General features: G+C 41.7%; 2 protein-coding genes across 7 annotated transcripts in view; one reads left to right on the plus strand and one right to left on the minus strand.

The window, feature by feature from the left end:
• Positions 1-514, plus strand: part of TBCD (tubulin folding cofactor D) — a 117,434-nt gene extending 116,920 nt beyond the window's left edge. Inside the window, exon 40 of the mRNA XM_071816660.1 lies at positions 136-514. Coding sequence (XP_071672761.1) covers positions 136-150 — 15 coding nt within the window. The 3' untranslated portion in view covers positions 151-514. The remainder of the gene's footprint in view (positions 1-135) is intronic.
• The window catches only part of B3GNTL1 (UDP-GlcNAc:betaGal beta-1,3-N-acetylglucosaminyltransferase like 1), a 95,633-nt gene that overhangs the window by 2,867 nt on the left and 79,460 nt on the right, over positions 1-13,306 (minus strand). For 5 of the 6 annotated variants that reach the window (XM_071816663.1, XM_071816662.1, XM_071816661.1 and 2 more), the window contains 3 exons: positions 8,019-8,087; positions 6,324-6,398; positions 1,069-1,157 (listed from right to left, as the gene is read on the minus strand). In XM_071816663.1, coding sequence (XP_071672764.1) covers positions 1,077-1,157; positions 6,324-6,398; positions 8,019-8,087 — 225 coding nt within the window. In that variant the 3' untranslated portion in view covers positions 1,069-1,076. Of the gene's footprint in view, positions 1-61; positions 1,158-6,323; positions 6,399-8,018; positions 8,088-13,306 lie in introns of all 6 variants that reach the window. The other variant, XR_011741838.1, reaches the window with a different exon arrangement.

Genomic DNA, 13,306 nt, shown 5'->3' on the forward strand with positions numbered 1-13,306 from the left:
AAAGGACTGTAAATATTACAGCTTCCTATGTCTATATTTTCTTCCCCATTTACTTAATTACATGGTTGGGGTGCTGTTAAGGCAGCGATAGGTGCTGCTCCAGGTGACCTCTCTGGTTCCTTTTCTCTCTTGTAGAGTTCAGCGCAATGAATCTCCAGGCACCCGCTGCTGCTTTGGGAACTGCAGCTCCTGGTTCAGGTGCCATCAGGACCGAAGGGTTTGTGCTCAGCATCCTGCCAAACAGGATGCTCGGCGTGAGCCACCAAGCGCACTGTGGGACAGAACAACAGGCAGCGACGATGTTGTAAAGCATTGTGCAGATAAGCCAGATGAAGCAGCAAAGTACTCGTCGTGTTTTCAGTTTTTAAAGTCATTTTCTGTAGCCACAAGATGGCGTTTCCCTTCACGTCTCTGTCACCACTGGACCGGGTTTATCAATGATTTAAACTTGCGCAGCTCTGAATGGAGCCATCCAGCCTGCGCTCGCTGTACACATATAAACTATTAAACCTGACTTGCTGCCTTAGTCTCTTAAAATAATTGCCATGCTTAACTCTGAAAAACAACATTTAGTGGTAAGGAAAATCTTCCTGAACATAAAGTATCTTTGTGGGTAAGCGTCATCCTTGTGTCATAGTTGAACAAAAAAAATGCAGGTTTCACTTCAGGTGAAGTCAAAGCCTCTCTTAATAGCTCTTTCTGTAACTAATTCAAGCAAATATGTTTGTAGTAAATGAGCAGTAAAGACTGAAGCGTTACTTTTTCCCTTGAAGAATACTGAGGTGACTCAGCACCTCAAGCAACTGCCAGGAACTCAGACCACATCTTATTGACTCTCAAATTAAACGGCTGTAACAGTTATCTATAGCAAGACTAATTGATGGGGAGGTACGTGCACAGGCAACATGATATTCTAATTACACTCTGTTATTTGATAGTTATAATTAAGTCCCACTATCCCAGCACTTCAAGTAGAACAGTGGCTGTGTGTACAATAATATTCTAAACCTCGGAACACTTCAGTTTTCATACGCACAGAGGATAACAGAATCAATATCGCTGCCTTACCTTGGTTTTTAGTTAAAGTGGTAATAATCCACCCCCTCCTGCAAGTTCAGCATGCTCAGGTTTGCTTCAAATGTTCCACCTGTCAAATCCTGGGAGGGAAGAAAAAGAGAATTAGATTAACCAGACAAACTCATTTCAGGTTGTAACAGGTTTGGCAATTTGGTTCTTCAGACCACAAAACAAAATCCCATTTGCAGAACCAAACATAAATAAACCAAGGCTCAGAACTGTTTCCAATCAAAAATTAAGTGTATGTTGAAAAATTAGTGTTCAAATTAATAAGTTGGGGGGATACCGGCTGACTCATTCTCATGCCGCTGTGCAGAACACAAGGACTGCACTAAGCACAGCTCTGCAGATAAGTGAACATTTTGTTTTCTACTGCAGGCGTTTTCAGAGAACAGACCAAGTGATTTTTGTAGGTTTTGAACAACTATTATTAGCTTGTCCGCCAAAACAAACCTTTCATCACGCAACTGAAATATTTTGCGCAGTTAAAGGTGTTCCCTTTTGAGCCACAGTTACGCTATCTGAACAGGAACCTGGCAGGTTGGCTCCTTGAGTGATCTTGCAATGCAGTGATGTCACTAAGAAAACACACCAACTTTGGTCTTCCCAGAGTCCTTCATTGTACTGATCTTCAGGTCTATCACAAAAAACATTAGTTAAAGCTCACGATGCTATAGGAGGCAGGTAAAGAGCGTTCTGTTGCTTGGCCCAGAGCAGCACAGGCCAAGTTTTAACACCACCCAACCATTCTGCGACTCTTTAGGACAGGAAGTTACAAGAACAGAGTCCAACTGAAAGGGGGTGGAACACTCGACTTTGGCTGGAATAGCGGGATTCAAGAAGCTGCTCTGGGATCTTTAATGAAGCCGAGTGCAGAGGCGAAGGTTGGTGTCTCCCAGGAGGACCGTACGGCCGGCTCCCAACTCGCCTTGGGCCAGCTGAGCTGCTCATAAACCCGCTCAGGGTATCGGGGTGTTGCGGGGAAGCCTTGAGGAACGCGGCCACCTCTGCCAGCGGGGACTCCAACAACAAAACAAGCTGACCTGTCTCCTCCAAGCCTGTGCATTGTTTCTGCTGCCTGAATTGATATCAGAAAGGAAACACGGCATGAGAACATTTCAGACCTCTTGCCCAAGATCACAGATTAATTCCCCCTTTTCCTGTGTGATTCTCACCAACCTGCCAAGTTCTTCTATTTTCACTGGCAATGCCAACACAGTCTGTCCCAGAACTTCAACAAAACCCATAACCACCCGTCAGAAAATTCATAATTGAGCTCTGATGTTGACTAACCATAAAAAAGGAATCAGAAGGCCCCACCTACCTCAGGTAAACAATTTCTCCTCTCAGTGATAAGGCCCTGATTGTGAATGATGCTGAGTACTATTTCAATTTTTTTTATCTTCTTGAAATCAAGAACACTTGACGGTATTTAATACTCTGAAGGACCGGGCCCTAGTTTTGCAATCCAGTTAAGAGCCCAAACTGGTCCATCTGCAAAACTTACCGCTCATGTCAACTGGGAATTCAGCTCAGAAATGCAGGCCTTGATTACAACCTTTAGTCTCCATTAATGATTTCATAAACCCAAGTTAGCACACAGGGTATGAAACAGTTGCATTTAGCCTGCTGAAAAATCAACCTGGTCTGAAGAAGGGTTTAAGAAATACATATAAAAGAGCCCAGATGCTAAATTAAGCAGGAGAGTTAAAAACAAATCTTTCGTTCCCAGAGCACAAGACTGAGGTGACAGAACAAGGCAGGGTTTACAATAACTGCTCTAACAGTAAATTTACTGAAAACTTTATACAATCAAACCAGTTTAATTACCGAGACTGAAAAAACACAAATCCCTTTCAATTCAAGCACTTGGAATCCAGGCCAAAACTGGGCACAATATGTGATTTCTAAGCATTTTGCTTTTACCTCAAAGCGAGAGAAAAATACACCGAGCAGACCCTTAGGTGAAGTGGAGCTGCAGGCGGCCACACAACTGTGACGAGCTGAAGCCACAATTTTGTTCTCTTCAGCAAAAACTTCCCCAGGCCCACACCCACAGAGCAGAATTTCAGCTGCAGCCCTTTGTGAAGCCGTTTCAAAATGCAAACCGAGCAAAGATCACACAGGATGACTGCTTTTCCAACAGGTTTTTATAAGGTAACAAAGCCATGCCAAAGCCAGCAAGGGAGGAACTGCCTGAAAAAATAAACAAGCAAACACTGCTCCAAGTACATGGCCAGCAGAGCCCATTTTTGCAAACAAGCCACTCACTAAACATATCTAATCTTCAAAATTAGAGCTGCACATAAACATTCAGGTTTTTGTCTATCGAAACTAAAAATAATCCCCTACCATGAACAGCAAAATATAATAAGGCCCCAGGACACTTTCTTCTTCAGAAGGATGTTGATGAATTGATGTTAAATAATAAAGCTAAATTTGGAAGCCTGGGATGTGCAGGAATTTGGTAATGACTTTTGTTGAAGGAATTAGCTAAGAGGATCCGCAGCTAATTCTGCCTGACATAAACTTCCAACAGTTCCATGCTACATGGAGCAAGGTTCTAGTTGCACCGCCAGCTGTCTACACACCAAACCTCCTTACGTACACGGGCGTCTCTGTATATTCGCTCCCTGCGTGACCTGAAACACAGAGCTGGGTAAAGCTACTTGCCCTAAATAGTTTGAAAATCCAGGCCACGTGTAGCCTCCCAAACACAGGAGGTTTGGTTTTGCCCCCATGATACGCACAGGGGCAGCACCCGAAATCTGTGCAGAGCAATCTTATGTCCCAAATGGACATCAGCCCGGGACTTCCAACTTGGAACAGCAACGTTGTTTGCACAGTTTGATTTGATAACACTGCAGTCTTAATATTTTAATATTAAATATTTTTAAATTTAAATATTTTACGTGCTTATCCCCATCCTCCGTTCCCACTTTCGAAAAGCAAGTTGAAGAGGAAATGTGGAAATGGTGATTACAGAAAATCAAGTGGAAGTTTTGTTTTCAGCCGTTCAAACTCCATCTGTAAATACAGCGTGGACTAACCCTGGGTCTGCACACCATCCACACACATGAATGAAAAAGTTCAATACTCTGCTCTTAACCCATTCAGAAACCATTTCCTTTAGTGGTTAGAGGTCTAGAAGCCTGAAAGCTGCTGCAGACAGGATACCTGAAATTTTTAAACCACAGGACATTTATCAGCATGTTTTGTCTTGGCAGAAGACTAATTCCATCACAAAACTACTGAAAACTGTGGCCATTTCAATCCACCCACAACCCTGCTGTATTAAGACGGGGATTTCAGGGATTCTGACAGCTTCCATAATGACTCCAAACAGCAATAAAACACAGCAACTATGACAACGGCTGAAGAGGCTGCTCAAAATGAGCTTTAACATCAGCTGCGAAACCCAATAGCAGAGAACAGGCGGGCTGAGCAGCCTTGGCTCTGATTCCTTGGTCCTCTAATTCCTTTTCTCTAGTTTTACATTTCCTACACTTTGGTACAGATATATTTACGGGTTTTATCTCTTTCCTATGTTGGTGTGGTTTCTCAGGTGACAACAGGGTATTAGGTACCACTAGCACAAAAATTTGGTTTCAGTTCTTTATTATAAATTTGCTTTTCTAGCCACCTGATTCTCTGTCTTCATAATATTAAAACAATAACATGGTATAATGACACAGGTGTACTGTGAGGTTCATATTATTAACAGGTACCAGTATAATTAAAAACAGTAGAGAGAAAAGCTCCATTAGGGACTTTCACTCTGTTGTTATGCAAGTTTCTTACGGCACTTTCTGCTCTGGTCACTGCTTTGTTTTCGCGGTGCACAATGCTGCTGGACCTCCGCGGGTCTCTTCCAACCAAAACGGTTCTGTGATTCTGTTCTTTACCTCTGCACTGGGGTGGTTTTGCCATCAGCTCTTACAACACCAACTGTGTGATTCAATCACGCGTGAGAGGGGCAAGGAGAGAACTTGCCTGCAGTTTCTAGAGATTTGGCTCTATACAAATGGCTATCGACTGCCTCACATTCTCCTAACAAGTGAGTTGCTGCAGAGACAGATTTTTAGAAGCAACTTTACAAACTCTGAAACTGTATCAAGTAGGTCAATTTTTATTTCCAAAGACAATACTACATATTACTTAAAAGATACTATGGCCTATAGTGGTCTGTGACAGAAGATGCTCAGTGGCTGTGAGCAGAAAATGTAGTGAAATCACAACTGTGGCCATGAGTGGAAAATATAGTGAAATCACAACTGAAGTCATGGACCGGAGTTTTCAGGCAAGATGTTGTATAATAGTCTCATTGTAAGGGCTTCACAAATTAAATGTGCTTTGTAACAGGTTGTGCAGATGTTTTGTCTAGGGACTTCCACCCACCATTATATGTAGTATGAAGAATTAAATTAGTTGTAATATTACTGGCTTATCCAAGAGTTTATCAACCAACAGCACATGATAATGCCCCAAGGTACTTTCAGTCTGGCTTTACAACTCATAGTTATGATCTCAGAGTTGATCGTAAAGTTGGGAGTGTGAAGTTAACAGTGCCAGATGAGATGAGATTCAGCTAATCGATCTTTGAGCAGGTCTAGGACAGCGTTAGAGTGTCAGTGTTTCTATGTAGCTACAGGTTTAGTTACCGTCAGAGCCTTTTTAACTAGCATTTGCAACTAGAATGTATTTGCCATTTTGCTTTAAAACTTCAGTGTTATCCCATACTCTGTGCTTTGCTATGTTAAATATAACAGCAAAATAACTGCTGGTTGTCATCTTCTAGTTATGTTATTAGTTCAATTAAACCAGTTGAAATAAGAAAGTTACCACAGTCTGGCACAGAAGAGGCTTCAAAATTGGCAGGTACAAACAAAATGACTTTTAAGATCTGTTTTAAAAAAACAAGCCAAGCTGCAAAATATTAGGAATAAACAAGGCCAGGTGGCTGACTGTATATCCTCATTTGTGTATATAACGTTGTTGGGCAAGAAGGTAAAACATACCCATGCTCCTTTACGGAAGCTGTACCTTCTATTATTCTTGATACTACTTCACTTAGTACTGCTATTTTAAATCCCTGAAATACTCTGCACAATCTATTTGATAAAAAGGCCACTCAGTTACATAGTAAAAGCTCCTGGGAAAAGCTATTTACAGTACATAAACATTCATTTTCCTGAGGAGCAAATCCAGATTTTGCACCTAAAGCAGAGGCTCAAGGCGTTACTCACCAGCTTCACGCAGATTATGAAGGGTGGAGTTGCATTTCTGAAGTGACATATAGGAATTTTGGGTTTTGGTCTCTCCTGCAGGAAAAAGCAGCAGACATGAGTAGAGGGGCACACAGGGTGACTTGTTAGCATAGCTTTAGGAGCTACTTAACACTAAAAGGGGAAAAAAAATATTTCGAGACCTCGTGCTAAACAGCCCAGCTGGTCACGTGCTTCTGCTCATTATTTTGCCAGTTGTTTCAAGCATCCCTGACTTTCTTACCAGAATCTTTCACTACAATTGTGTTTCTCTGAATGAAGTTTCACACTCCACCAAACCTGAATTAAGAGTTTTCTGCTGGTGAAAGGAGAAGGTCTCCTCTCCTCCAATGCTTCTTCCTTACCTCCTCACCTCCAAGCCCTACTGGGACTTCACTATGAATCCAAGCTGCAGAGTTTTCTAAGGATTCACAACAGGCTGCAGTACAATCTCCTTTACAACTGATCTCAGAGGATGGGTGTGTGTTGGGAAGACAAATGCACAGATCTGTTATAACCACTGCTCTGGCGACTCTGCTTTAGCCAGTGTGTTGAACTAGGTGATCTCCAGAGGTCCCTTCCAACGCCAACCAGGCTGTGCTTCTGTAATTATGCTGACAGTATTACAGCACTGGTACTGAGTCCTCAGTATCCCAGGTCAAAATCCTGAACTCCAGTTGCTTTCATGCAGCTGAAAGCGCTCATGAGCTTCCCAGTGCAGAATTTCAGTTTCTCTCGTCTAACCACAAGCTGTATCTGAGGAGGTTCATCTCCCCCCACCCCTCCCTCAGTCCTGCTCCCATCAGATACAAGGATCATGCAACCTCAGGGTAATTTGATTCACAAGATAACTTGCCGGCTAAGTTTTTATTTTGAGGGTTGCTTTTCTGCCAGATCAGCTAACTGAATCGACTCATCTCCAGCCACAGGATCACCAGACCCACTACAAACACAGCAGCGGGAGCGGTGGCTGAGGCCGGTGACAGTCAGACCACCCGGCAGCCAGACCGGCTGGGCTGAACGGCAAACTGCGCTCGCAGGGTCCCATCCAGGGCCCAGCGAAACAACTGCCTCTTCACCAACTGTTGTAGTGAATCTGGATGAAACTTTACTCCAGGTCTCGAGCTAATTGCTACCATGTAATTAATACTGCAAAAAGGCAGTGGGTTTTTTTTCTGTATGGTTTATTGCCATCTAGATACCATCCTTCATTGTCTAGGGAATAAAATGTTGCTGCCTAAAATTTTAGCGTCCCAAGAAACCTATCAAAAGCTTATTCAGATACAGTATAACTACAATATAGATAGGTTACAATTAATCAGTGAAGCTTCCTCTGTTTTAACAGACATCTGACTTTTATCCATCATGAACCAAATTCTACTCACACCTAAAAGAGCGAGCTGTGAGCGAAGGCTGTGTTTCACCCTGCCATCTGAATCCTTTCAGAGGGTATTTATTTTTGTCTTACTAAACTGACTAGAGAGAGTGTGAGGTCCATAGTTCTGGCTCCACAGTTCGCACTCCAGTACCAATCCCCAGCTATCTCGTTTTCTGTCACAGCCTCCTTACCAAAGTGAGTTGCTACACAATATTTTGAATCAGTGATGTATTCTACCATCACATTTCCCAGAATACTTCCAGATCACAGTAAAGAATGTAAAAGTACTTATAACTAACCTCAGATTCTTCATAAGTGTAGAATCCTTTTGCTATTTTCTTTTCATCAACATCACAAAACGCAGTTACCTGGCAAAAGAGAAGCAGAACATTTCAATAGTGTTCTTAGCTACCAGCCGATACTTCACCTGTAGTGTATCTGTGCAAGTAACGCTACAGGCATGTGAATGAACACAGGAACATTGCAACACACCCTGGGCCTCCTACAGAGCTTAAAAATTCATTAAATCCTTTCTGCGTGTATCCTGAAGAGATGGGCAAATTTTGCAGTTGTCTATGTGCACATTATGTGATACGCTCAGCAAACTGCAAAAAGCGACTGGGCTGCTCATTGTGGTGCTTCCACTGAACACCTGAAATGAGACAATCCAACCTTCCTCCTCCTGCCCACCCCAAGCACGTAACAACTCACCCACCAGCAACACCGCGGTGTCCAGAGCTGCGCTATCGCTTCGCATGCTCTGCTAACACCGGCCTCAGCGCTGGGTTTGGGAAATCCTGTGGGTTTGGACCTTCTATTTTTCAACTGAAAAGTTCAGCAGATTTGGTGTTTAGACACATAGAATTACTGCTTGGTTTTGGTTATTCTTACCGTAGTTATGGAAGCACTATTTGCAGCCCTAGACGCCAAATATTTCAGATGGTTTTTTATTTGCATTCCTCATAAATATGCTGGCAGAATAGATGTCTGCAATCCAAAATACACAGTGGCCTCATTTTTGAGCCACTAGGTTGCCAGTAACATTTCGGAAGACTTTTTAAAATAAACATAGCTATGTTTTCCTCTGACTTCCATTGGATCTATCCATATTATCTACACAGAACTCTTACACTGAAGCAGAACAGTTTGGATAATTAAGGTCTTGTAGAAATCAATTATTCTGGTGAAAGCTGGATAGCAGTTTTCCTATCTTTTTAATTGTTGCATTAAAAATCGATTAACAACACTTACTGCTGAGAAAATTTGAAAAGCCAAACAGCTGTTTATTAATTTATTAAGTTAGAGAAGGCTGCAGAAGGCTGGCTTGTGTTCCGTGTCTACAAATCTCTCTCTCATGTTTTCTTCCTGCGATTAAGATACTTTTACCTAAAGTGACCTCATTCCGTTTGTACTGAGGACAACTCTGACACAAGACCGTCAGTGTCATAAAGCGGAACTGTTATATTCTTTATTGCTACTTCACTCCCAACACACATTGCCACCTTTACAGCCCAGGGCAAAACTACAAAGGAACAGAACTGATATGTGTGTTTTCAGGCCATGGCCACAGTGAGCTGCGTTCTCTTGCAACATAAAAGGTGCTTCTACAGCAAAAATACTTTGGAGATATTTCTGCTATCCAATGGAACAGTTTTCTAACCAAATCCTTATAGACCATAATATCAGTTCTTCCATTAAACATCAATGGGAAGAGAATGACAACAAAAATAGCAAGGGACTACAAATACGGCTAAACAGCACCAGCACACAAAGTCACCAGGGAAAATACAGGTAATGAACTGGGAGGGTGGGCAGGGACAGTCCTTGGAACACTTTGCAGCAGACATTCGTACCTGGAAAATGGGTTGCTGGAAAACAGGCATCCAAAGAAATAAAGACCAGAACATTAAGGAAACATTACATTTTCACTTTGGGGCTGTATAACTAAAAGGAATCACATTACAGGCCAGCAGATCCAGGCTTTGGATGATCCTGTTCCCGGGATCGCACTAAGGAGGTTATAAACAAAATTTAGCAGGATACGTCTTCACTATCACCCCAACAGAGCTCTGGGGATAAATACAGTGCAATAAACTGACTTACCTTCCAATAATTGAAGCTATTTTTTCAGCTGCTTATACTCAAAACACCAAAACTTTTGACATGAGGTAAAGTGAAATTCTATCTACAATTTAATGTCAGTAACTGAGATTTCAGCTGTAAGATCTGTGCTGGAAGCTATTGCACTGTTCACCTTCAGCACATTATAACACAGTTATGAGAAACCTCTGACGGATGCGCAGATTCCTTCTTAACGTGAATGGTGTTAGAGAACCGAAGATAGTTCTTGTATCACTTAGGTTACCAGTAATGGCAATACCTCCTGTGCCAGAGCTCATACTGCCAGGTGTAGGAAATCCAGCAAACCGCCTGTGCCAGAGTGACCCCCAGCAGCGCTGGGACAAAAACCCTGACAGGTAAATCTGTGCCAGCTTTCCCTTGGAAGGTGCAAATGACTCTCACCATTTTTGAGTTACCACTAAGATATCTCCACACGTCATTTTCAATGGCTCCAGCCAGCTCAGAGCTGATATTTACAGTATTATAAAACAGGTCAAACTTGAATGGGCAATTTTCCTGCCAGACTCCACACCACGTGGGTGGTTAAAATGTAAGTCAACTATTTTTCTGCCACACACTATTTATTTGCCAATTCAAAAAAATCTGTGTCTGGAGTCTAAATACAGAACTTACACGCAGTTGTTTATCCTATAAAGAGAACTCAAGGCATCAGGCTTACATGAGCTATTTACTTTATACTATTAGGATAAACCCAGAGTTACCTTTTTATTTTCCTGCATTAATGGCCTCCTTTCTTTTATCTTTTATGAAGACCATCTATCTCATACATGAACTACTGTCTCCTAGGGAAGAACTGATAAATTATAAACCTATAAAGCAGTCTCAAGTTGTTTTCCCCCCCCTTTATAGCAAAATGGCTCTTTTGTAGTGCCTCTGACTATATGACACCATTGGAGCTCACTGAGGCCTCAGATCACAGTGCGGTTTTAAGAAAATACCTAAATGATTAAATATTTTTGGTTTGAACATCACTTGTGTGGAAATCTGCACAACCCCAAAACAAAGACAAAAGACTGCTATTTCTCTCAGCTAAAAATTGGAAGAGACAGCTAGTTATCTGTTATATACAAGATGCATAATTACTGTAAGTAATTTTTATAGGTATACGTTAACAACGGTGTAAAGGAAAAAGGAGAAACAGTTTTTTCCTTCATCATAGAAAGTTTATATAGCTCAAAAGATATTTACTCGAAAATATCCCTGCTAGGGGAAGACACGTTTGAGGAAGATAAAAGCAATTCTGTGGCTTGTTCTCTTTAGTAAACAGAGCGGCCACACGAAGGGACACACAGGCTGGGACTATCAGACCTCCCTGGGGTAAAAGGAGATTAACGGGTAGCAGCTAAAACCAGCTCCAAATGTCCAGCCTAGGAAGTCAGTAAGCGTGGGCTTGGGCTGCAAGTGTAATTACCTGTTTGCATTGTGCCACTATTACACAAGATGGAAGCTTGTTTCATACTTGACTTGTTGGCTGCTGCAGAGGATGTTTCCTTACACATTCCGTTTCACTCAGATTTCCTAATGGAAAAACTGGAGGATTTCATCAGCCTAATAATGTCCTTTTATGGTGAATGATCTTCATAGGATTTCATTCCCTCATCTTATTTTGACCAGTGGTCTGCTTTAGGTCTGTAATGATCATTTACAGAAAGCAACAAAACACAATCACAGCAATTTTTTCAAGATGTGTTCTAGCTGGAAGGATACGAGGCACAAGTTTTACAAGGGAGAGTGAATAACTTCATAGAGCGTGATAGAAAAAATGGACAACCCTTTTGAGAAACAGTCACCTGCACATTATCTTCTCTCCCTCCTCATTACAGCAATTGGTCTCATGAAATTTATCTTTAAAGAAGACAACCTGCAAACTCTGCGAAGATCTTATACCAGCAGATCTTCCCTATTGCATTCTCTTCCCTTCTCATGCAATCCTTCATCCATTTTAAACTTTTAGTGACCCTGTTGATTCTTCTATTTATAATTCTTCCATTCAAACTTATATAAAACCTTGGAAGCATGTCAATACACATCTCCGCAAAAGTTAAATCAATTTTGGCCATTCATGTCAAAACAAAGTAACTGGAAGCATTATAACACAAGTTTAAATAGATACAGTTAATGACAAACAGAACAAGAGACACGCAGAGGCATAAACATCTTCCAGTAAGTCACAAGCAGAACCATGAAACTAGCACGCGACTCCCGGTCACAATCGGAAGGGTTTTCAGTACCAGGGTGCTGCTTTTATTTCACCTCTAGCATTACAGCCACGCCAGAAGCTGTGGGTACGTTACATGCCAGGCATCCAGTCCGTGACTCCATTTCAAGACACAACTCCATTACAGACAACAGCATCTTCCTGCTTTGCGCATATCCATAATAAAGAATCCAACATGCAAAATAAGCTGCAAGATATTGTCCATACAATGTTGCCCTTACTATATACAACTGCCTTTATACACACCAGTGTGGGATCTAATTGCCAGGGTCCCGTTTCTCCAGGACAGAGAAGGACATCAGTCACACCAGTAACTTTTCAAGTGCACATGCCCCTGTACCCACAGAATGGATGTTGCCAAAAGGACATTTTCCCAAATGGAAGCAACAGGGAGATTCCCTTACATATTTCAGCATGAATATTCACCATAGTCCAAAATGAAGCCTCTATTTTACCCCATGGTATTGTAGGATAATTTATACCTGGATTTAACTGAAGGTTTGAAATTTCGTGTCCCTCCTTGTTCTACAGTCTCTCTTCATTAAAACGGTTTCAAATGGTGATTCTACTTCTCACTTCACAGTCAAGGTAGGTGTAATATTCTTCCCTTTATGTTTCTTTGCTTTTACATGTCATCACTTCATCTTCCCATACTGCCATTCATCTCATTTAGAGCGGTTAAGATGCTATAAAACTTAAACATTTCTTGCTTTTGTAAGCTGAAGTACATGGTTTAGTGACTTTGCTCTTAGAAAAAGGTGACGAGAAACTAACAGATGATTTTAGAGGGTTAAAGAGGTAGGAAAAAAGAGTGCACAAAACACTTTCTGAAAGCTTCCAAGTTTGCCACTGGTGGACAGGGTTGGCCTAGAGAAACTTCAGGGGCTGGCTGAGTACTGGTCCCGTTTCCATGCCACTAATTAGCTGATGCTTATTTTGTCCTTTCCTCTCCTTTTCTGTTAGCTACTTGAACACTATTTTCAGCTATTGGAAATGACACAAAATGTTCATGCTGAAGTTCTCCTTTTAGCTAAAGTTTGGTGGAGAATAAAAGAGCAGACAAGACAGCTCAGAATCCCTCCAGGCAAATGCAGCATCCCCAAAACATTTGGTTTCCATCTTCAGCTGCAAATTACAGACAAGACGGATGCGTTTTAAACAAAAAAAGGTCTGTTTGACTTCATTCTTGCAGAAATGCTAATACTGAACCACTGTCAACTGTGTGAA

Source organism: Patagioenas fasciata, chromosome 18 (assembly GCF_037038585.1).
Source record: "Patagioenas fasciata isolate bPatFas1 chromosome 18, bPatFas1.hap1, whole genome shotgun sequence".
NCBI lineage: Eukaryota > Metazoa > Chordata > Aves > Columbiformes > Columbidae > Patagioenas > Patagioenas fasciata.